Source organism: Corvus kubaryi, unplaced genomic scaffold (assembly GCF_017639235.1).
Source record: "Corvus kubaryi isolate FWS band 111438036 unplaced genomic scaffold, C.kubaryi_AGA036_p1.0 split1-37355, whole genome shotgun sequence".
NCBI classification, from domain to species: domain Eukaryota; kingdom Metazoa; phylum Chordata; class Aves; order Passeriformes; family Corvidae; genus Corvus; species Corvus kubaryi.
The window spans coordinates 3,394,615-3,418,050 of NW_024582078.1; the positions used below are offsets into that span (position 1 = coordinate 3,394,615).

The 23,436-nt window shown below is 47.9% G+C and overlaps 1 protein-coding gene and 1 long non-coding RNA gene across 6 annotated transcripts in view; one reads left to right on the forward strand and one right to left on the reverse strand.

The window, feature by feature from the left end:
- The first annotated feature begins 555 nt into the window (after window positions 1-555).
- CD46 (CD46 molecule) lies at window positions 556-20,029 on the forward strand. 4 transcript variants are annotated; one of them, XM_042013618.1, is made up of 12 exons: window positions 556-708; window positions 1,558-1,749; window positions 1,956-2,052; window positions 2,660-2,745; window positions 3,050-3,238; window positions 3,779-3,961; window positions 4,448-4,636; window positions 4,746-4,937; window positions 5,248-5,274; window positions 5,928-5,994; window positions 7,486-7,591; window positions 9,398-11,280. In XM_042013618.1, the coding sequence occupies exons 1-11, from the start codon at window positions 630-632 to the stop codon at window positions 7,574-7,576; spliced, it is 1,392 nt and encodes a 463-aa protein (XP_041869552.1). In that variant the 5' UTR covers window positions 556-629; the 3' UTR covers window positions 7,577-7,591; window positions 9,398-11,280. The 4 variants fall into 4 exon arrangements, with proteins under 4 accessions (XP_041869552.1, XP_041869555.1, XP_041869554.1 ...); XM_042013621.1 differs by lacking the exon at window positions 7,486-7,591 and adding an exon at window positions 8,057-8,109; XM_042013620.1 differs by lacking the exons at window positions 7,486-7,591; window positions 9,398-11,280 and adding an exon at window positions 19,942-20,029.
- The window catches only part of LOC121657690, a 9,057-nt gene continuing 1,825 nt past the window's right edge, over window positions 16,205-23,436 (reverse strand). The window contains exons 2-3 of one of the 2 annotated variants that reach the window (XR_006013686.1): window positions 21,620-21,725; window positions 16,205-16,615 (exon numbers count right to left, since the gene is read on the reverse strand). This is a non-coding gene — a long non-coding RNA (uncharacterized LOC121657690). Of the gene's footprint in view, window positions 16,616-19,605; window positions 21,726-23,436 lie in introns of those variants that run through there. The other variant, XR_006013685.1, reaches the window with a different exon arrangement.

Consider the following 23,436-nt stretch of genomic DNA (forward strand, 5'->3'; position numbering starts at 1 on the left):
AAATCCTAATCCATAAAAAAAGGAGATGTAATGATTGGAACAGGCAGGAGCATCCCTTAGCCAAGGACATCCCCGAGTGAACACGTTTTGAGGATGAAGTAAATCAAGGTGCTGATACGTGTCTAGGTGTACACCGCTAATTTGGCAAGATGATCTGGGTCCGTGTATCCTACAGCTGGACTAGGTTCATTATCCTGCTAAAAACCACACTTTCGGGTCAAACATACCCTGCTAAAAACCACACTTTCCGGTCAAACACAGCCTTCCCCGAGCATGCGTGGACCTGAGCCGGGATTGCGCCATTAGTGTGCAAATTAACTCATCGCAACAGCGCGGCTGTGCTCGGAAACCGACCTAACCCTGCACTCCTGCGTGCAGTAACGGCACCGAGAGCCGGGGCTGCGGAACGTGGACGAGCACCGGAGCAAATGTCCGAGCTGGGTCCGAGCCGTGCCCCGGCCCTGCCCCGGCCCCACAGAGCCGCGCAGGGCGGGCGTGGCCATGGCGCCTCGCGCTGCGGGCGGGGCGGGCCGCGCATGCGCACCCGGCCCCGCGCTGCGTCTGCCGCCGCCGCCGGGAGCGGAGCGGAGCTGAGGGGAGCCGAGCGGAGGCCCGGTCCCGCTGCCGGGATGCGGCCGCTGCCGGTGCCCGCGCTGCTGCTGCCGCCCGTGCTGCTGCTGTGGCGGCTCGGCGGAGCCCGGGCTCAGGGTGAGCGGCGGCCGCTCGCTGCCCCGGGCGGGCGGTGCCGGTGGGGAAGGGGCGCGCGGAGGGGCGGGCGCGGCGCGGAGCCCCCGCGGGGGCCGCCCCCGGGAGCAGCCGGGAGGAGGGATGGGGATCGGGATGGGGATCGGGATGGGGATCGTGCCCTGCTCCCCGCTCCGGTCCCCGCGGTGCTGAAGGGGCCCTCGGGGCCTGCCCGGAGGGGCGAGGGAGGGGGAGGCAGGAAGGAAATGGTTTAAGGGCGGCGGTGGAACCACGAGGGTTTGGGCGGTTTCGGGCGGGCTCGAATTGTAGAATTATGAGACTGTTTTAGTTGGGAGGGACCTCGAAACTTGTCTCGTTCTACCCCTGCCATGGGCAGGGACACCTGCCACTAAACCAGGTTCCTGCAAGCCCCGTCCAGCCTGGCCTTGGAGCCGATTTTAAACTCCGCTCTCTGTCCCTTAGACTCACTTTCCTTTTTCCTTAAGAAAGGACGGTGAGCTCTGTGAGCGGGGCTGGCTTGTTTGTTTTTCATGCAGCAAGTTAGATGGGTGTGCGGTGAGTTAAGTCGTGTATTTCACTATAAAAAACGCAAATAGACAAAAACTGTGGTCTAGAAGGAAGTGCATTATCTGGGTAGAATGACGAAAGAACTTGAGAAAACAATAAGTGACGTATCCTGTACACGTGTAGAGCTGGACTCTGGCTGCAGTTCAAATCGAAATTAAAAATTTGGGAGTGAGTTAAATATATCCTTAAAGCCTTCTGAGTTAGCCTGGCTCCCGTGCTGTTTCACCTCGGCGTGTTTCTCTGCTCGTTGCTAAGGTGCTGTGTTGCTTTTTCCTGCCTCTCCAGACGCGTGTCCCAGACCCGAGCGGCTGCAGTACGCAGAGCTCGACGAGAGCTCCAGGAACAAGGAGAGTTTTCCCGTTGGGAGCAAGGTGTCGTTCAGCTGCCGCCCGGGATACGTGAGAGTCCCGGGGATGTCACTGACCTGGACATGTGGTGCTGACTTGCAGTGGTCACCCACGGGCGTGTTCTGTACAGGTGATTTTTTGTACCCCTTTTTTCCTCTGATACGTAACAATTTCAGTTGGTTTGTGAGTGGGAATGAGGGTTTTGTCATATTTTAAAAGAAGCTTGGAAAACGCTGGTGCAGGTAAGGGCAGTAAATGCCACAGACTTTGTCTTTGTATGTAACTACAAAAATGTAGATTTTGTTTCTTTTCTTTTTTTTTTTTTCATCTCCCCAGAGAGAAAATGTAAGTACCCAGGAGACTTGGAAAATGGTTATTTTGATGCGACAGAGCTTACATTTGGTTCAAAATTGACGTTTTCTTGTAAAGAAGGGTAAGTGTTTGGTGAAGTTAATGAATCCTTTTAGGTTTTTTTTTTTTATGTTTACACCAGATTTGAACCAAACCCAAATTTTCTATTCCAGTTCTGACCCGAAATCTGAATTCTACCTGTAGCAAATGAAATTGCAGCTGAATTTACTTTGATTCCCTGGTTTAATTACTCTTTGCATCAACCCGAAGCTTTTTAGGGAGGTTCTGCAGAACTAGAGTGTTACCTCTAGTGACTTCTTTTAATGCTCCTGTGGCAGAGGGCATAAATAGATATTCATCATCCTTCATTGTTGAACAATTAAGTCAAAAACACTGAGGAGGTTTTTTTCTCCTTTTCCTGTAGAATTAGTAATTTTAGGACTTTAGTATTAGAGAGTATATCTGAAAATGGTGAGATTTCCACAGTTCCCTTAGTGATGTCTCATTTGCTTCTGTTTTGCTTTCAAAGTGAGGCTGTCAGCAAAATAAACGAGATTCTGTTCTCATTACAGCAAAGCCTTTATGTCCCCATAATCACAGAACAGAATTATTATAAACCCATTTTTAGGTGCTTGTTGGAGAAATGAGAGATTTAATTTTCCCCTCTTTCAAAATTTTTACCTCTCTAGATACAGATTACGGGGTAATGAGGAGATTACCTGTGTTATCAAGAATGAAGGTGTTGACTGGAATGGACTTCTGCCTTACTGTGAAAGTAAGTAAATCATTGCTGTGTTGGATTTTCTGTTCAGAGGGTGGTAGTTCATACAAAATCAGCTGTGATGTCAACTTTCCAGTGTAAAAAATAATGGTAAAACAGGGATGAAAAATATCAGTTATTGTGGTAATTATCTCATATTAAAATCAACTTCTTGTTGAAATTGAGGTTCTGTAGCGTGACTTCAAGTAGCTGTGTCAGATTTTCGATGCAATTACTTGAAAAGCAAGGCTTGCTCTTTGAAATGAACCAGCTAACACAGCAAAACCCTGTTTGGCCAATTTTTGTGCTTTATTTACAGTAATTCCTTGTATGCCACCGCCCGAAATAGCCAACGGGAGGTATGAGGAAAGAGCTGACTATGTGTACCAGAGCTCAGTGACCTACAGGTGTCAGGATCCCTTCTCCCTCATTGGCACAGACACGATTCACTGCACATCTGATGCACACTTCAATGGAGTTTGGAGTGGACCACCTCCAGAATGCAGAGGTTGTTGGGATTTTTCATTCTTTATTACCGTGTTTGTCCCTTTTTTGGAAGCAGCGGGGGGAGAATGGACTTTCCCTCTAGGAAAGAAGAAACAAATCCTCTGGTACAAAGTTTGGTGCAGTTCCAGTGGAGGTCACGTCAGTATGGTGGATATTGATTGATTATGACACAGAATATGACTGAAAATTGAGTTAAAGCTTGAAAAATACCTGTGTGAGTGTCTTGTTGGTTGAAATGACAAGGCCAAAGTGAAGGACCTGAGAGACCACAAATCCTGGGTAGCCGCAGAAAAATTGTGTCAAGGGCAAGGATGTCGGAGCCGGGTTAGGAACTGTAAAAAGCTAAGGAAGAATCCTTTTCCTAAAAACACAGCTACTGTGGAAGTGCAGGAATCAAACAGATTCCCTCCAAAACAACTTTTTTGTTGTTTTGCAACACAATTTTTGCAAAGAAATTTGCAAGTAGGGAAAGGATGTTGTGTTTGTTGCAACGTTAGTGTTAACAGATGTTTGTGTTAACAAATGTTTCCCCTCTTGTCAGTGGTCAAATGTGAAAACCCCAGAGTTGAACATGGGAGAAAAACATCTGGATTTGGACCTTCCTACAGTTACAAGGATGCGGTTGTGTTTGAGTGTGATCAAGGCTATTTCTTGGTTGGAGCAGAGGTAATTACCTGTGGAGAAGATAGCACCTGGGTTCCTTCAAAACCAACTTGTGAGAAAAGTAAGACTTTCTGTAAGATTCTGACTTCTGTTGTGTGTTGAAAGTGTTTCAGCTGAAATAGAGCATCGTGGTGGTATAGTGATTTCATGGGTAAAGACAGCAGAAAGGGTGGGGAATACAGGAGAAAAGATTGGATACAGAGAATTAGGAGTTTGCACAACGAGGAAAGCTGTAGTATCCTTCTGCAGTAATTGAAGTCTTTGTGGTTTTTTTTTAATGCAGCTCTTTAGCTCCTACTTTCTAGAAATTATTCTAGGGCTCAGAGAAATAATGAACCAGTACAGATTTCTGAGCTGCCACACTGTAGGGTTGTATTGCCTTAATGAATACCTACAGTGATGTTGAGGTTGTCTAAAGGGAATATTTGTACTTAAAATTAAGGGTAAACTTAAACGACTGAGGTGCTGTCATAGGAGAATGTGTATGTGTGTGGAGTGAGTTACTGAAGTTTCTTCTCACTAAACTTGTTTGTAATTGCTGTGTTAGTTACTGCAGACGTGTGTCCTGCCCCGAAGATCCGGAACGCGGTGCTGACTCCAGCCAAGGCTGCCTATGGAAAAGGAGAGTCTGTGCAGGTCAGGTGCAATGCTGGCTGCTCCTTCCCTGATGGCTCTGCAGAGGTGACGGTGACGTGTCAGGAGCAGAGTTCCTGGGGTGCTTTAGAGCACTGTGCCTGTGAGTGAAATGCACAATTGCTGAAACTGGGGCAGACTGACAAGTTTGAAATGTCTCATGCAGTAATACATCTTTTATTAATTTCTTTTCTCCCCCTTTTTCTTTCCAGGTGTGTCTGAAGGTTCTGGTTCCACGCCAGTCATAAGTTACGGCAGAGTAACAGCTGGACAAAAACCTTCCTACTCTGTGGGGGATTTCATTACCATTGAATGTTACACAGGGTACACCTTGCATGGGGAGGCTCAGATTCAGTACATTGGAAACAACCAGTGGATGCCTGCAGTGCCAACCTGCCAGCTGAGTAAGTATGGACTGCAAAAACTCCACCAGGGTGAAAATACATCCACGGGAGCAGTCCTTTTATATTTGGGAGAAATAATTTAGTGCAACTTCCTTTTTTATTTTGATGTGAAAAATAGGGTTGGATGAAATTAATTACAATATTCGTATTTAAAGTTAAATCAGTGTTATGATTTAAACTGGCCTTCTTCAAAGATTGTGTTGACAGAAGTGCTTGATGACTTGAAATAGCTCTGTGAATATTTTTATAATAATGTTTGGGTAAGAAGCACCTTTGTTCCTCTTGTGATACTGATTCCTTGTCTTTTTAGGTGGATATATTATAGCCATCATCTGTGGTAAGTGTTTTCTAAAACCTTAACAAAATATCACACAAATTATATTTTTTATGTGAAAATCCATTTTTGATTCCAGTCATTTGGGACGGCAGCAGTGTGATTTTGGAGTGTTGGTTAAAGCTGCGTGATTCAAAAAAAAAGATTGCTTAGCAATTCTAGTTTAGTTTAGTGTGAAATGTGTATTTTCTCATGTGGTGAGGTCGCATTTCAACAACAACTTGGCAGCTTTGATAGCTTGGTTTTACTGGGGGTGTGAGTGAATAACTCTGCAGTGAACAGGAGTGTTCAGTGCCTCTTCTGTCCTTGCATTTGTTACCCAGATTTGTATGAACTCGTAAAAAGTGACATTAGGGCCTTGTCATTCCTGTTTTCGTGTTCCTGAGCTGGTGGGGTTTTGCCATCGTGGTGGTCACTGGTTTTGAGCTGAACTATCTTGCAGAGTCTTGAGTAAAGCATCAAATATTGAATTTGCATGGCTTATTCCAAAAAATTAGTTGGGTTGTGGGGTTTTTTTGAGGGGAGTGTAGAGGTGGGGTAGACCTGTAGATGAAAACAAGGCTATTTCTGCAAAATTTTTTGATGCTTTTTTGTCAGCTGGAGATGATCTTTATCACTCTAAGGCTTTTTTTTTTTTTTTTTAATTCTTCCTAAAGTGATTGTGGTAATTGTGGTGCTCCTGGCCGCCTTCTGGGTCTACAAGAAATTCTTCTCACAGAATGGGTGAGTAAGCTTCCTTTTTTGTTAATATTGCAAATTTCCAAATGACTGAGCCAAAGCTGTGCTGATGTTTAAGCTCTTTGAGCTTTGTGTGCCCTTTCTTTTTCAAATGTCTGATTTTGTGTGAGCTCCTGCCAGCAGCTGATGGAAGCTAAAGCCTAACCTTGTATTTGACTTTGGGTTTGGATCTGCTGTTCAGCTAAGCTGCTAATTAACGCTTGCACTAATTTCAAGGAAGGAAAAATCCCGTTCTTAAGTGTGTGTTTGGCAATGTCCACTGGACAAGGAAAGTATTTTGTCCATCTGCTTCAAACATGTCAGTTTATCTGCTGAAGCCAGGGGGAGCATTGGTTGTGTGGGCTTGTGCTGCCAAAAGGTTTTCAGGTTTTTCTTTTCCTCCTGCAGTCCCAGTGTTGGTGTCCCTTGTTAAAGACTTGCAAAATCAACTGTAAAATATTAGATTTGTGCATAAGCAATTAGTGTTCTGTTTTTAATGAGATGTGTAGGGTGTTTTAAACTTTATCTTCAGAACAACTGGGGTTTATGTGTGGTTTTTCATGGAGGGGTGGCAGGAGATTTAAATGCCTCTTTGTGCATTGCTTTTTGCTGTGATACCTGATTTTCTCTTCTGGAAAAAACCTTTTTTGTCAGAGAAATATTTTGTAACACAAAACACTGACCCAATCCAGAGCAGGTTAGGTGGTACACACGGAATGTTGGGATAAGCATCTCATCAAAACTGTGTTGCCTTTTACCAAAATCTGTTGGGATTTATCTGGAGGACATGAAACAAAGGAAGGGATGCTTTAAAGGAAGTAAACCAGTGGGAAGATTCCTGTGGTTCCTATTCGTAATAAAGTACACACAGAGGACTAGGGAGAGCCCTGGAGGTGGTTTATATCCAGTGAGATTTTGGCCTTAGTGTCTTTTGAACAGGCACTGCAGTATCAGTCCAAGGGCCAGAGTGTGCTGCTGAGTAATTTGGTGCTTTTGAGCCACTGCTTTTCATCCAGTGCTTGGATATTCTGCAGCCTGGATGGGCCAGAGAAGAGCTCTTGGCAGTTCAGGGCAGCACTTGCTGCCTTCATCCGTGGAGAGACTTCTCAGGGTGTAGAAAGCAGGAGGGATCTAAACCAGCATCATCAAAAATTAAAGAATGTGACATTCCTGAATATTTGACAGCATGAAAAGCCTTATTGTGCCCAGTGCTTCCCTTTATCTTCCTCTCTGTGAACATCTGACTGTTAAAGCTCTTTCGTGTCTGAAAACCCTGATCTAATCTCCTTTCATTAAGGCCTCCATCTCCCTGTGTACTGTTCTGAGTTCCTGATGCAGCTGAGCCTTTGTGAGCTGTTGTGCTTCCAGCCCCTGATCCTTGCTGGTTTGTAGCCTCCAAATGGCAGCAAATCTTTCCTCGGCCTCTCTTTCTTTTGTGTTTAAAATGCCACTTGGATGGGACATTCAATTAGACCTTTCTCCCCTTCTGCTGTTCAGCTTGTACACAGTTGATGAGAGTTGCAAGGAAACATGTATTTTAAAAACTAATGTCCCAGCTGAGATGGAAGAAACTGCACAAATGAATTAATTGAATCTTTAAAAGGTATAACTTTCCACTTCATTTGGACTTTTTGCAATGCAGCTTAAGTGTCTTTTTTATTGTGGTTTACTTGGAATTTCGGGAGTGTGGAATCCGGCTAGCTGGGAACCTTGGCTTCCTGTAGGAAAGAATATCTTAACCTTTCATTCATTTTGGGAGAACAGGATGTAATACATAAAGAATTATCATCTAGCACTCTCAGTAAGAGCTTCCAGTGATTGTAAATCCCATTTCTTGGTGTTGTCTTTGAGGAATGAGTAGCGTATTGCCTTCAATGCTCAGCAGAATGTTTGCCCCCATTCCAGTGGTGAGTTACTTTTCTTAGCTGATAGTCAATTAATTCCCTGTAATCAGAAGCTGGTAACCACCTTTGGACGCTACAACTCTGAAGGTAGTTGTGCATCCCTTCAGAGAAAACCAGATCACATCTCTCACAATTACTGATTCATCTGCATTTTTGCTTTCTAGAAGAGAATAAACAAAGGTTCTAACAAGATCTTTTGAAGCCTTCTTATGAAAAGGTGATTTCTTTTTCAAATTCAGAGCTCTGTAGCCCTAAAAAGGATCATAACACAGTTGCTTGTTTGCTGCTGCTGTCCTCTCCTGTACTTTAACCTAAAGCTCAGCCCAGTGGTGAGATGCATGTGATGAGTGTTGGGGTTCCTCCTGCACTTGTGTAGGGTCAGACAAGCTCTTCCAAAATCTGACTCTTCAAACCTTGTTTGAACAGAACGCTTTGCAGACAGGACAGCTCAGTTTGACTGTTCCTTGACAGGATTTTGTCGTTGCTACCTTAACAGAGCTGGAACTACAAATATTTTTTGAACCAGCATCTTCTGTTTTTGTGTTGCTTTTCTCCACTGCATAAATTCTGAGGAGGTGACGGGTTCTCTTATTCCAGCTTAATGCAAAGGTCTTTCATGTGCATAGTCTTGATTTTATTGACTTGTAAAGGACAAGTGAATTTTCAGTGTTTTTGGTGAGTTTTTATATGAAGATTAAGCTTGGCATTTCTTCTAAAATAATGTATAGATTAAGGAATATCATCTTCACTGTGAAGAAAGATGTTTCTAATTAAGATAGGATTCATTTTCTGAGTTAGTTGGGCTTATTTTTGGAGAGAAAAAAGGAATCGGGAGATAGAACAGAATAGAATTCTTCATTCCAATCTTACCTTTACACATGATACGAGAAATTACTGGTCTGGTGTGTGAAAACACTGTTAAAGTCTGGAAGTTTTCTTATGGAATGTGGAACTCCTTAGAGACTTGGAGTAATAGCGCCGAGGTTTGGCGTGGAGTGGGTTTTTTGGTAAAGCAAAACAGGAGTTCTTGAATAACTTGGGACATACATAAGAATGTTATTGTGAATTTTAATTCTTGAATGTTTAAGTATTGTAAAGTTGCTGCTAGTGGAGTGCAGAATCAAAATCCACACAGAATAATAGTCCATTTCTGGTTAGATAAACAACACACTGTGATGAAAATTAATTTCAGGGTGCAGCTGGTAGAGTTCTGGGAATCCTGTACCTGTTCTGGTGTTAGCTTTTGGTAATATCAGTCATAATTTGAAACGATCCCTTTGGATCAAGGGCTCTGCTCCTCCTTGGGTCATTCCTAACAGTTCAGTAGCTGAATGAAGCTCGAATCTCCTCAGTCCAGCAGTTGCTTGGGAAAGAGAGGATAAAGAATGACCCAGTTTGTGACTTTACCTGCTGCTTTAATGATAAAACTAAGGATGTGCTTCAGTGTAAATGTAAAACCTGTTGAAATGTAAAACCTCTGATTTGACTTGTTTTTTTGTTTGTAGGAAACGTGAGAGCACTCCCAGTTCTGCCGAATATAAGATGTGTAAAGCATGACTGGCCTTGTTGGGGGGGTGGGAGGGACTTTGTGGTGGAATATCCCTGTCAGAGCTGCAAAATTACTGCCCTTGCAGTGAGTTGCTGTCGATGAGTTCCTTGTGCTGTGTCTTGCTCTGCTGATGAACTGCAGGAGGAGATGCTTAATAGGATAAAAAGTGTGTATGTATATAGGTTAACACAGATAGATCCTGCTTCGCCTTCTGTGCCCCTCATTGTCCTTCTGTGCATGTGAGCTGGGGGAAAGGCAATACCTGTGGCATGCCAGAGTCTGTGGGAGTGCTGGAATGTCACTGTCCCAGTGCCAGCTGCTGCTGCCTGCTGCCTTCAGTGCCACCTCTTTGCTTTCAGAAGATGTCCAGTATTCTCCTCTCTCCTGTAGAGCTCTGATCACTCAAACCTGGTTGTCCTTCCTGTCCCTTTTTGCAGTTGAGGTGGTGTAAATGGTTCTGTTGTTTTCTTTGTACTCTGAAATGTGTTGTTGCTCGTTCCCTGAAGAGTGTGGTGCCGTTGAAGGCGATGTCATTTGGAAACGATCACAATCAAGATCTTATATACTCTACCTCTTTGTTTGCCAAGGTGGTTGTTGTATATATAGTGAATTAAAGTGTGCCTTGAAATCAGAGTTTTATAGCTTTTCCTTTGCTTTTAAGAAGGAAAAAAGCCATATATGTATATTTCTGATTCTTTGCTATAATCCACCAAATACTGCAGCGGATTTGTTGGAGCAGGAAACTGAAGGGTTCTGTAGCAAAGGCATCCCCTGCCTGTTGACAGGAGCTCCCTAATTAAAGGAACTGCTGAGAGCTCAGTGGTGGCCATGTCCTGTCATGAACACAGTGGAAGTTCCTTAGGGTGCTTAATTTTTAGGGAATCTTGATGTCAGTTCTGGAGATCTTCTGTTGATTTGAAGGGCAGAAATGGATGCTGTGTGATTCCCCCATCCTTGCTTTTTTACTTGAAGTCACATATTCCACATTTCTAACCTCTGTCTGTGGACTGTGATGTCAAATCAAGCTCTGAAAGGCTGGATTTAGCATCACATTCGTGTTCAGAAGCAGAAGCCTTTCCCTGTCACTCACTTTTCAGGTTAAAGGAAAACCAGACTGGCTCAGTTGTGGGAGTGCTGGTAGATGTGGTGGTCTCTTGTTTGCTGTTTGTTCATCAAGGTTTTAGTCCAGATTCTGACTCCAGGAGCTCCCACCACAGTGTTTGCCATTAGTTGAGACTCACTGCTACTTCTAATTCCTTGGCAAACCCCAGACCTTAGCTAGAACCGGTTTTAGCTTCATGAATCTCACTATCAACATGCAGGCAGCTTCTAAGAACCAGTTTTCGCAGAAAACCCAAATAGCCTCACTTCAGATGCCTGAGGCAGCACTGAAACGACTCTGGCTTGTCTGTGGCTGCTTGGCACTGCTCTCCCTGTCATCATCAGATTGTTGGAGTGGCACAGAACTGTTTAGGGCTTTATAGAGCTTTTTTGGGACAATCCCAGCAGTTGTATTATTAGAGTTCATAATAGGCTGTCGTTATTAGAAAGGGGCTTTGGCTCTGCAGAAGGATTTGCTGTTCGTGGCCTGGCTGATATCTGAGTTTGAGAGTTGTTTGTAAACACTGGGATGTGTGATTGGGAGTGAGTGCAGTGGTGGTCAGGAGCTCAGCTTGCTTTGCGTGGCATCTGCAATGTCCTAAAACACACTGAAATGCACTTCACTGGCAAGTGAAATCACTGTAAAAGTTGGCCGTATTTTTGGACTTCTTTCTGGATGTAAAGATTAGCGATGATTTGTAATATTGCAAATAAAAATGTTAAATTATTTAGCAGTAAGTGTTTGTCTTTCATTCATCATGGTGCTGAGCAGCTCTTTTCCCATTGTTACCCAGGTGATTTTTCATGTCCCAAACATCAGGTGGTAACTGCTGAGATTGAAGTTTGCAGCTCGTGCACAGAGTTACTCAGTGGTAGTGTAGGGGGTGTGTTTTAATTTGCTGAGCAGCCTTTGGGGGTTTTCTTTTAGAATTGCAGAGAATTTCCCAGAACCTCCAAAACTTTCCAGTGTTGACTCCTGAAAAACTTGGTGAAAAGTTGATGGAGAAGAGGAAGATTATCCTGGGGCTGTTCTGGTGGAACACTTGAGGCAAAGCCCAGAGGGTGTTTTGGCCCTTTTGTCCAGTGTGTGACAAATGCAATCCCTAGGGAATACAGCCCTGGTGGGTTTAGGTTTAGGAATTGTAGGAGTTTCACACTTGAAATGTACTTAACTTCCATGGCAAAGCCATGTGTGGAGTCAGCTGCCTGACGGAGTGAAGCCTTTCAGAGGGTGGAATAGAAAAAATAACCTCATATGCTGTATTTCTTTCCCAGTTTGTGGCTGTGACACTCAAAGTGAGTTGGTGTGGAAATGATGCCAGACTAAACAACTGTGCACCATGAAGTTCTGGGTTTGCAGTGAGCATTGAGGGGATAAGCAGAGTTTCTGGTGGAAGGTGTCCCTGCCTATGGGCATGGAATGGGATGATCTTTATGGTCCCTTCCAACCCAAACCATTCTGGGATTCTGCTCCGTGATTCTAGGAATCTGACTTAAACACTACACATTAATTTGGCCTAATTGTTATGAGTCCTATGCTGTTTTTCTGAAACTCAGTGCTGCGTGAATTGTTTCATTTTGGAGTCTGGAACTGAAATTTGAAGAGCCGTGAACACATGAGCTCTGTGCTGAGGGAGAGGCTGCAGGGAGTAAAGATGTGTTGTTGCCATCTACTGGTAACAGGTCCAGAGTCACCTGGTTTAGGGTTAAATAGTGCAAAGTGTCAGTGCTTGGTGGGTTCTCAGTGTCACGCTTAAGGTCAGTGTAAATTAAACCCTGCCCATGGCAGGGCTTGGAACTGGATGATTTTAAGGTCCCTTCCAAGCCAAACCATTCTGATTCTCTGAATCTAAATACTTCTGAGAGTGCGGAAGGTGGAGCTGGGGGCTGAAATGAAGAGACTTGCAGCACTTAGGTGTTGTCCAGCAGGGAATCAGGTGATCTGTCTACCTGAGACACAGCCCAGGAGCGTAGAGCACACAATTTTATTTAAAAGGGAAAAAAAAAAAAAATCTGTGTAAAGAACAGGTTAAGGCAAACAAACAGCACATGGAGTAGAAGTGGTCGGAAGGTTGGGAGGCTGTGCTGTCACACCCAGGCCCTGGCTTGCTTGAGTTGAAGAGTCTGAGTTATGTTTGAAGAGATGCTTCTCTCTGTGTGGAAGCATCCCGTCCTTACTTGAAAGGGATGCTGACTGTCCTCCTTTTGTGCAGGATGTTCGGCCTGTGGGGGGAACTCCAGGTCAGAGAACAGCAAACCACTGGTGTTTGGGAGGCCAGGTTGTGCTCTGGATGGTGTTTGTTTGTGACTTGGGGGGTGGGGGAAGGAAGTTTTCCACTATTGTTGCTTTTCCCCCTACATCATAACCGATTTCAAATGGTGCTAGACAAAAACTGAGACTCTGAACACCAAGAGAAATCGGTCAGCCTGTGTAAGAGACATTTTCCTGGCTCAGAGAAGGATCCTCTTGTAGATGACAGCTATGCATTCTTTAGAGATGACTACTCAGTGCTCTGACCAAACCTTCATCCGCACAGGGATCAGCTTTTCCATGTCTGGGAACACGCTGGACATCAGTGAGGGCAAACAAAAAGAGTTCCACTTCGTTCTAGTGGTTGGGATGCAGGGCTGGAGAAGTGAAAGACTGCTGGATGTTACCAGCAGCAAACTGGAAAATAACTGTAGAAAAAGGAGTGGGCTCTGTGTGTGCTGTGTGGCATCTTCATGATGCCCGTGGCAGGGGGTTGGAACAAGATGATCTTTAAGGTCCCTTCCAACCCAAACCAGTCTGGGGTTCTGGGATTCTGGGATTGCTGAAGGCACTTCTGTGTTTAACTGCTGAGGTCAAATTGTTGGAGGGAATGTCTGTGATTGCAGAGCAAGTCTCTGGGAGCTATGGAATGAGAAGCCTGTGGTGATGGAGTCCCCAAGCAGAGAGTGGAAATCCTTTTGCTCTGAGGCAGTAAATTAAATGTTGGTCCTACTTTTTGGATATTAAACACACTCTGCCTGTCAAGGTGCAAGAAGCACCACGTTGGTTTTCATGCAACTTCTGGATCACTTTACTCTGGACAACTTGAACTCATATCCATTGTTTATTAAGCAGAAGTACATGAGCAGGAGGCTGTTCTGGCGTGGCCCTGGCTTGGGAGCGTGCATACAGTGGTTGGAGAAGTGTCTAGAAATCAGATGATGTTACAAAGTGGATGGCTGGCAAAAAAATAACCTTTGGAAAAGGGGCTGATCTGAGGAGCAGAGGATGTTGTTGAAGTGAGCAGGTGCTTGGTCTCCTCCCACGCTGTAATTCTTGCTCCTAGAACACTGATTTCAAATGGTGCTAGATACAAAGTGGGAAAATCTAAGCCACCATGTGAAACCAGCTTCCAGAGGAAGACACATCTTGTGCATGGCTGCAGGCTGAGGGAGAAAATCCTTCATCTCCACCGTACCTAGAGAAAAATTCATTTATTTAATTTTATTAGACAGCAAGACAGTTACCTTTGGCTTAGCTACTTTATGGATACACTTTCTTGTGGCATCTTGCGGATGGTTGAGGCTGGTGTAGGAGAAATTGAGTATGTGGTGAGGAAAGCCCCAGCCTGGCAGTGAGTGTTGTTCCCTGCCCTAGCCAGGGGAATGCACTCAAGCTCTTCCCAGCAAGTGGGGATCAAGGTTGTATTTCGTGGTGGTGCAGAGCACGATGCTGTTGGGGTGACTGTGGGAAGCTCGTGTTGTACAGGAATGCTTTTTCCATTTCACTGCGGATGAAACCAGGCTCTAAACCTCATTCTGTCCGAGACAGAGAGTGTTCTGGCTTTCTGTCACTCACTGATCAGAGAGTACAGGGCAGATCAGGTGCTTTTGTGACAAGAAAAGGAAATGTGACCATCCTGATAGAGCTTCCTCTGTCACCAGTCCCTGTGCTTTAAATAAGCGAGGACTTGCAGATTTTTGTGAGACAGCTTTTAAATTCTGCAGGCAGAATGAAAATAAATGGGATTGGAAGTACCTTGAGTGTGGGTCAGAACAAAAAGGGAGCGTTCATAAATTGAACTGTAAATGGTTCAGTGGAAGTTGTTGAGGAAGGAGAGTGTGGAAATGAGTGGCTGATGGTTCCTGGAACTGCAGCAGGGCTGAGCAGTGCACTTAACCTGCAGTGGCCATGGCTCAGAGCAGAGGGAATAGATGGGGTCTTGTGAAGCCTCTGAACTGCTCCACACATGCATAATTCAGGAGCTATCAACCCTTGGATAAGTGTCTGACCTGTGCTGGAGCAGAGGCCGATGTGAAATGGAGTAAAGTACAACTGCAGTCGGCAGTTTCACTTACTGATGCCCTGGGTTTTTGGCAACTCTGTGTATTCCTGCTGTAACCACATCCAAAAACCTGCTCCAGTGCCTCCATCCTAATGCACACTCCCAGGCAGCAGAGGGAAAGCTCAGAGAGAGAGGAGCTTGTCCTTCCAAGAAAGAGGGGTGGAGGAAGGGGAAATAACTGGACTAGATTCCCGTGTCTGGATATTTACTGGTGTTTCTAAATCCATTATCTGGGGCAACAGGGTGAAAGACGAGTGGAAAGCAGGTTCCCTCCCCAGTGCCTGCCGTGCTGGCACAGTTATTCATGAGGCACCCTCTATTATCAGGTGAGATTTACTCCTGAAAAGCTGGACCAGGAGTTGCTGGTGAGGAGAGGCAGGTGCAGCACACATCACAGAATCACAGCAGCATCCCTGAGAAACAGGCTCAGAGTGAGGTTTGCTTTGGGTTTTCCTTGCCTCAGTAGGAAGCATTACAAAGAAATCCTCATTAGGGTTTTGAAAAATGGTTGGAGGAAATGTCACTTCATTTTGTGCTGCTGAAAATGGGAACTTGTGTCAAAGCAGGAGACTTAGAAGGACTGAAAACTTCTGCACATCTTCCCCTCTGCAAAGGAGACCAACCTTTCCAGAAATATCATGCAGCAGATGAAGACCAACGGCTCATTTATTATTTATAGTTTTGATAAAACCAGGTTTCACTTCAGCATAATTAAGATGCTGCTGTCCCTCCTCCAGGCTACCTGGAGTTTGTCCTGTTGCCTTCACAAGCTCCTCAGAAGGTGTCAGCCCTTCTTGCCAAGGTGCAGGTGCATGTTTTGGGAAGGGTTCATCTGTCTGTGCTCTCCTTTCCAAGGCTCTCAGTGTGTCTGGGCAGGAGTAAAGGAATGGTTCAGGATGCTGTGATCCACAGCACCCTGCTGGAAATGTGCACCTGGGCAGGAAAACGGGATGACAGGATGGTTTGGGTTGGGAGGGACCTTAAAGCTCATCCAGGGCAACCCCCTGCCGTGGCCAGGGACACCTTCCACTGTCCCAGGCTGCTGCAGCCTGGCCTGGGACACTTCCAGGGATCCAGGGGCAGCCACAGCTGCTCTGGGCACCCTGTGCCAGGGCCTGCCCACTGTCACAGGGAAGAAAATGAAGCAGTGCTTGTCTCAAACATTTGCTGCGTGGCAACCAGCAAGTACTGTCCCCTGTCCTTGGCTTTGTCACAGTGGTCTGGACTTCCCAGTAAATAACAGTAGGGAAAGTACAATGTCATTCTGTGGCTTTCCTCCTTTTCAGATGTTTTAGTGGCAGTGCTGTTCTGTAGCTTCTTTCAGAGGAACATCTCAAAGGCTGTCGTGGACTTCACACTGCTTTATACATTCCATAGGAGACAAAGACAAAAAGGGAATCCCTGCCTTCCCTGTGAAGGGGAACTTCCTCTCTACCCTGAGACCTTTAGTCTGCAGGAACAAGGCAAGCCTGGATGTCACAGACCTGATTTTTCACAACCTGCACTTTGCATAGAAAGGCAGTTCTGGGGCTTTTACAGAGAGCAAAACAGATCTCAGTGTGCATCATAAATTTTCTCCTGCATTTTCACATCACGGGGTGAAACTCGTGGTTCATCAGGCTCTGGTCTCCCCTGGAGAAAATAATCCCTGTTTTACATGCTGAGAATCTGAGCTCGATGCATCATCCTCCCAGTGAAGGAATGAATCAGCCCAAGGCCAGGTGCAGGACAAGGGGTGTGACAGTACAAGTGGTGACCTGTAAGGGGAATGGAAATGAGTGAACTTCTAAGGTTTCTAAAAAAGCCTTCTCAGCGTGGGGAGCCTGTAACTGCATCTCTTTGTTGTGCAGGTCTGGTGCTGCGTGGGTCAGCTATGGACAAATGTGCTCTGACTTGCACTTGGAGCCAGTGCTCAGCCTGGAACACTTGGTGTGTCAGCAGCACGGGCCTGGGCTGAGGAAAGGCAGAGTAGGTGCTGCACTGCTTAGGAAAATTGATATTTGTGCCTAAGAGATGGCTCTGGAGATGCCACTGCTGCTGTGGGCAGCAAAACCAGGTACCTCCCTCATGAGTTTAAAACATAATGGAGGGTTTTTTTGTTGCTTATAAAGACTGCAATAAAAACTGCACATTGCAATCCTGAATGGAACGTAGCCTATTCCTTCAGTCCTCCTCTTGCAGCCTTAGAACTGCAGTACAAATGGAATTAAAAACTCTGTGTCTAAAACCCCAAGGCAGGCTGAACACTGGGACAGAATCGGGGTAAAAGCCTGTGGAGCCTTGTGTCCCTTTTAACTCTGAGCAATGGGACTGTCAGGCCTGCTTGGTCACTGATTGCAATTCCTGTTAAGGGGAATCTGTCAGAGCACTCAGCAGTGTCTGTTTTCGCATGGTGGCCATCAGAGGTGTGCTTAAATATTAGTGCTGCAGTTCCCCGTCTTGTGATCCCCCCCTGCTCATCTGAAATTGCTTTGGCCTGCCTGGAGTCATCCAGTTCTCCCCCGCCTTTGCTCTCAGGAGAGTTCCTGGGCAAACCCTCAGCCTGTTTGGAGGGCACAGGAACTGCTGAAGCCCTGGATCCTGTGGAGGATTTCAGCTTTCACAGGCAAACTCACACAGGGGCAGAGAAGCATCGCCCTTACACGGCTGAGGTCAGGGAAGGGCAGCAGGAATGAAAACCCATCAAATTCAGCCCTACAGAGCTTGAGCGAGCAGCCCATTGCAAAACTCCCTCCACTCAAACAAGTGATCCACCTAAGCAGCTGCAACCAGAAAGGCCATTTTCCATTCCTAACTTCTGTACCTAAGCATCACTTTAGAATGTAAAGTACTGATTGCAGGGCTTGAAAGCACTCACAGGGAGATGATTGTTGTGATTTGTACAGTCAGTTCAGGAACATGGTGTTCCCCCAACACCACCGCTGCAGCTCCTCTAGGTAATGGCAAGGGAAGCCATATTTTTCTTCTGTGTCATTCAAGAGACAAAAGAATGTCCTGTGCCAGTGAGGAGCAGAAGGAAACAAACCCAGCCAGAAGATGTTCACTGAAGTACAACCTGCCTTTAAGCCAGACCTCTGAAAACAAGCCTTTAGTTCAACACTACCTGCAGTACCAGGAGCTGGCAGAACAGCTGGAGAAAAGCACTGACCAAACACTCCTGGCTGACTCCCCCAAGCACACGAGCTGCTGGCTTGTCCCTGTTCCAAGGATTTCCACCATTCCATCCCTGGAATATCACCGTGTGTCCAAGAGCCACTGTCGATGTTTAAGAAGCATTTGAGCTGGATATCCAAATGCAAACCCCGTGGCTGCTGTTGGACTCCTGAGCACTGTGAGAATTTGTGGGGGGAGCTGAAGAGATGAGCTTCACTCAGAAATAGCTCTTCCTTGGAAAGCTGGAGGGCTGAATCACAGTGTGTTGGCTCAGTTTTTAGCAGACGAGCCATCACATCTGCCTCCCTGTGGGCGAGGAGTCGTCACTGGCATCGGGATTGGCAGCCAGGTTCTGTCCCTTTGGAAACCAGGGAATAATGGTGGGGAAGGCGAAGGCTTATGGTGAGCAGGGTCAGGCTGCCCACGGCTGGGGGCTTGGTGAGGTGGGCTGGCAGCTCCGGGAGACCCTGCTTGGCCTGCACTGCTCCCCCTGCCCCTCTCTGTTCACAGAACGTGCCCCCAGGTTGAACTTTGGGGACTAAGTAAGTTATTTTGCTCAGAGGCATTAATCACTCCACTGCTGCCTGTGTGGCTGAGACATCCAGAGCCAGCCCTAAGCATATCCATGGCTGATGTTGTCCTGAGACAACAGAAAATATGAGTGACATGGACAAATAGGAGCACCAGGGAAAAATGGGGATACCTGGGAGGGGACAAGACAGCTCCTGAGCTGAGGTAGCTGAAACTGAAAGCACCTGAGAGACACCCCTGGCTCGACAGGGAGCCTGCAGGGTCCACCTGGCAGCTACAGAAATGCAAATACACACTGAGGTTTTTTTCCCTAGAACAGACTGTGGGTCCTTAAATACACGCCACTCCTGATTCCCAGCAGTCCAGAGGAAGTCTTGGGGGAAAAGGGGGATGAGGGAGGTAGTGCAAAGTATTTGGAGCTAGCAAAGAAACAAATTACAGATACGGATTTTAAAACCTTTCAGAGACACAGGATTTTTATGGACTTTTGGGGTCAGTGCCCCCACTACTGCAGTAATGTTAATTTTCAAGCCTCCCCTCCAGGTTCAGGCATGGGCACAATTGCAAGAGAAGTGGATTGGGAGTTCCTGAACCAACTGGTTGCTGACCATGAGTCAGGGGAATGACCTTGCAGCAGGCGGCTCGCAGTGCCGCTCTCGGAGCCGTGCCAGGATAAATGGCACTGGCATCTCTGAGTGCTGGGGGAACCATTTTGTGACATTCCAGCTTGGCCTTTTCTACTGCTGCCTTTGCACCAAAATTGTTTGGGTGGGTGGGAATGGGATAGAGTATTCCCTTCTTTTTCCTTGCAGCCTGGGCTTGGGGCTATCTATATACAGAGATAAAGAGGATGTGGACAACTCCTGTCTCTTGCCTACATCCTTGTCCATTAACATCAGCATTAGAGATATTCAACCAAATTAAATCTTACTCTCCTCCCTAGCCACACCCATATTAAACTGTAAGAAAACACCATGATAAAGTTTTAAAAATCCTACGCAGCAGCACTGAATTTTCTGGATAGGTCTGGGAGAGATTTGTCAGAGGAGAGAGGGTAGAACACTTGGCATTTAGACATTTTAATGAATGTTCCCAAATAAGAAAAGAAAAACATTTGCTTGTAGACTTTAAGCTTCTCACAGCATCAGAAAGCTCCTGACACAGAGCCCAACGCTGTATTTGTATAACATGGAAATGAACAGCAGCAGCGCTGCAGGCTCCGAGCCTGCTCTGCGAGCAGCAAAATGGCCAGGGCTGCTGTGGCTCATCCGAATTCCTCCACCATTTGGGGGGGTCAGTAGGTGGATCTGATACCCCTGACCCTCCAGGTGTGCTTTGAACTTTGACATCGATATGAAGTGAATGTTTCTAACCATATTCAAGCTTGTGCCCTCATCAGCTCCGCTCCCTAAAGCACCGACAGGGACCAACAGCAAAATTCGTCTGCGTCACAGATGTAACATGACCATCGGCAAAACAAGTGCAGGAGGAGATCATGGCTGTCTCGTCCCTCACAGAGCCTTCCTCCGCTAGCAGAGAAGCAGAGGTAATGCTTTTAAATTTATATCATGGGCACGTGAAATCCTGCCCTTCCTTCCCCGAATCCTGTGGTCCCTGAGCGGTCAGAACGCCCGAGAAAACTGCGTGTGTTTTGTCGGCGCGGTACCGAGCGCTGCGTCACGATGCTGCACCAAGGCCGAGGCAGAGCAAACCCCACTCCCCAGAGCAGGGAAACCCAGATAGAGGAAAATGAATCAGCTCTCACAGTGTCACACACGAGTGTCGGAGGGAGGGAGAAATCACAGCTTTCCCCAGTCCTTTTGCGGCACTCTGCAGAGAACGATTATGGAACAGTTACCCAGGTACAGCTCGCGGTGACAGTGCCATCCCTGTGCACACCATCACTGCTGTCCTACAGAAATATGCCCTGTCCCCTTCTTAGCCTTGTTTCCTGCCAGTCCCACAGATTTACCTGCTGACAGTAACCTCAATTCCTGAGTAATGAGATTTACATTGGAGTTTAACATTGAAATAACTCCTCTTTTATCCGTCTCCTTACCCTCCCTGCGGTTAGGCACAGTTAAACCATCGCTGTGGCCAAAACACGGTGGCAAAAGGAACTAAACCAAATGCATCCCTACACTGAACACACTCAGCAGCCAGTGGCACCTCCTTGAAAGCCATGAAACAGCACTAGCTTTACAAATTAAGGGGTTCTCTACCCCACAGCTGTGCTGGGGAAAACCACAAAGAGTTGTCCATGCAACCAACGCTGGGGAAAACAGACTCGACCCACCCATCATCCACACAACCCAGCATCGTGCCTTTGTCCAGCTCCTGGCCGTACAGAACCCCCTCTACAGCTGCCTGGGCCTGTTCTCGTGGGTGTGGGAGTATTTATGCCTGTCTGTCTGGCTGCAGGGACCACCGTCATCGCTGCTGTTCCTGTTGTTCCCGTTGTTCCCCTGCTCTGCGGATTTGGCGCTGCAGGACGTGAGGATGCTCCGAGGGAGCCAGCTACAGCCAGCGAAGGCTCAGTGAGTCAGGAGGGGTTGTGATGACTGCAGTAAGAGGCTGAAATTCCCTATGGAATCGGGCACAGAAGGAGGGGAAGGAGGAAAGATGGAGATGGGAAAGAGGGAAAGAAAGTGGGGAGTGGCACGTAGAGTCTGTTGGGTTCTTCCCTCCCTGTCCCTGCACCGCACTGCCGTTGGAAATGGCGGCCCTGCGCAAAGGACGGAGTCGGGAAAAATCCGCAGCGCCTGCGGCCTTCGCGACCAAACCACCGAAATTCCGTTCGGGGTGTAAATCCAGCCCTTCCCTGTCTCCCTGTCTCCCAGACCACCCTGCAGAGGCCGGGCTGCAGCCCAGGTGATGGGGACGGCGGCCGTGCGGTGCCTGAGCCGGTGCTGAGCCCAGCAGTTGTTGCTAACCAACCAACCCTGACAGTGGAGATGTCAGCCAGTGAGTAAGAGAGATTAAACACTCCTGCTAGCACATCCTGAAACTTGGGTAAGCTTTGGAATGATGAAAGGCTATGGAATAATGGTCCCTGTCGTATGAGAAAGCAAAGTTACCACTCCACTGCATAATCGGGAGACTTCCTCGGCCAGAAGGACCAAGCTCAAGGCTGGTTGTGTCCTCAGCACTTCCAGGCAGAGTTGCCATCTTCACTGCTGGTCGCTTTAAGAAGAGAGGTGAAAAAATAGTATAGTAAATGGTTAAGAGGGAAAAGTGTTCTCCCCTTCACTTCCTCATCCTCTCTCTGGAGCTGCTCTCTGCCCTCAGTCTCCCATTCATCCTTAACCAGTCCTTCCCAGTCCTTCAGTCCTTGCTTTCTAATGCTGTTCTCTCCTTTGCAAGTCTTTGCAGACCCATCACTGAGGGCAGTCTCCATCTCTCTGTGATGTTACCGAGCCTCTGGCAAACTCACACTTGTGCAAACAAAAGCTGAGTTTGGGCAGGAGTCGTTTTCACTTCTTTTGACTATTCCCACAACATAATTTCCAGGTGCAATCCCTGCCCCAAGCTGCTTGTTCACAGTGCTGCCAACACTCCAGCACCTCACAAGGGAGAAGGAAGCAAGGAGAAAAGCCCTGAATCCCAGTACTTTCCCCTGCCCCGTGAGCTGCAGCTCTGACACGTCATCGTCATCATCGCGACTGGACAGGGAAACAAGATGTCCCAGCAGAACCCGTGGGCGAAGGGCTGCACCCAGCACACCCAGCAGCGACCGGCTCCTGTCCTGCCTGCTGCCCGAGGGACGCCTGGCATCCTGGGATCCGAGGTGGGAATGGAGCGAGCAGCGGGTGGTGGGCAGCGGGCAGGGAGTGGCAGGCAGGGAATGGTGGGCAGAGGGCAGGTAGCAGGAGTGGGAAGGGAGCAGTGGGCAGGGAGCTGGGAGCGGGCAGGGACTGGGCAGGAAGCAGGCAGGGAGCAGGCCAGGGAATGGGCAGGGAGGTTAGGGAACAGGCAGAAGCAGGCAGGGAACAGACAAGGAGCAGGCAGGGAGCAGCAGGCAGATACTCGGAGTGCTGGGATGAATGTTAAGATTTGACACCTGCAGGCAGGGAGCAGGGAACAAGGAGCAGGGCAGGGGCAGCCACCGGTGCTTGCAGCGCTGGATGAACGCTCCCATTTGACACCTGCGGGCAGCGAGCAGGGGACAGGCAGGGAGCAGGCAGGGGACAGGGGACAGGCAGGGAGCAGGCAGGGGACAGGCAGGGAGCAGGGCAGGGAACAGGCAGGGAGCAGGGGACAGGCAGGGAGCAGTGGGCAGAAGCACGGTGCTGGCTGTGCCAGACGGCCCCTCTGGTTGACACAAGCAGGCAAGGAATAGGAAGCAGGCAGGGAATAGGGAGCAGGGCAGCAGCCGGTGCCTGCCGCGCCGCTCGGCCGCTCTGGTTGACACGAGCAGGCAGGGAGCAGGGAGCGGGCAGGGAATTGGGAACAGGGAGTGAACAGGGAGCAGGCAGGGAATGAGAGGCAGGGAATGAGGAGCAGGGAACAGGGAGCAGGCAGGGGATAGGGAGCAGGGAGCAGGCAGGGAATGAGGAGCAGGGAGCAGGCAGGGAACAGGGAGCAGGCAGGGAATGAGGAGCAGGGAGCAGGCAGGGAATTAGGAGCAGGCAGGGAATAGGGAGCAGGGAGTAGGGAGCAGGCAGCAGCCGGTGCCCACCGCGGGCTCGGCTCGGCTCCCCTCCGCTCGGCCCGGCTCGGCTCGGCTCGGCTCGGCTCCGCTCCCCTCCCCTCCGCTCGGCCCGGCCCGGCTCCCCTCCGCCCGGCTCGGCCCGGCTCCGCTCGGCCCGGCCCGCCCCGGCTCCCCTCCGCCCGGCCCGGCCCGGCCCGGCCCGCCCCGGCTCCCCTCCCCTCCGCCCGGCTCGGCCCGGCTCCC

What these genes read in the sequence shown, in the direction of transcription:
- CD46 (XM_042013618.1), top strand. Translation starts at nt 630, where the DNA reads ATGCGGCCGCTGCCGGTGCCCGCGCTGCTGCTGCCGCCCGTGCTGCTG. An exon ending in ACGTTTTCTTGTAAAGAAGG is followed by an intron (nt 2,053 to 2,659) that starts GTAAGTGTTTGG and finishes TTACCTCTCTAG; the next exon opens with ATACAGATTACGGGGTAATG. An exon ending in ACTTCTGCCTTACTGTGAAA is followed by an intron (nt 2,746 to 3,049) that starts GTAAGTAAATCA and finishes CTTTATTTACAG; the next exon opens with TAATTCCTTGTATGCCACCG.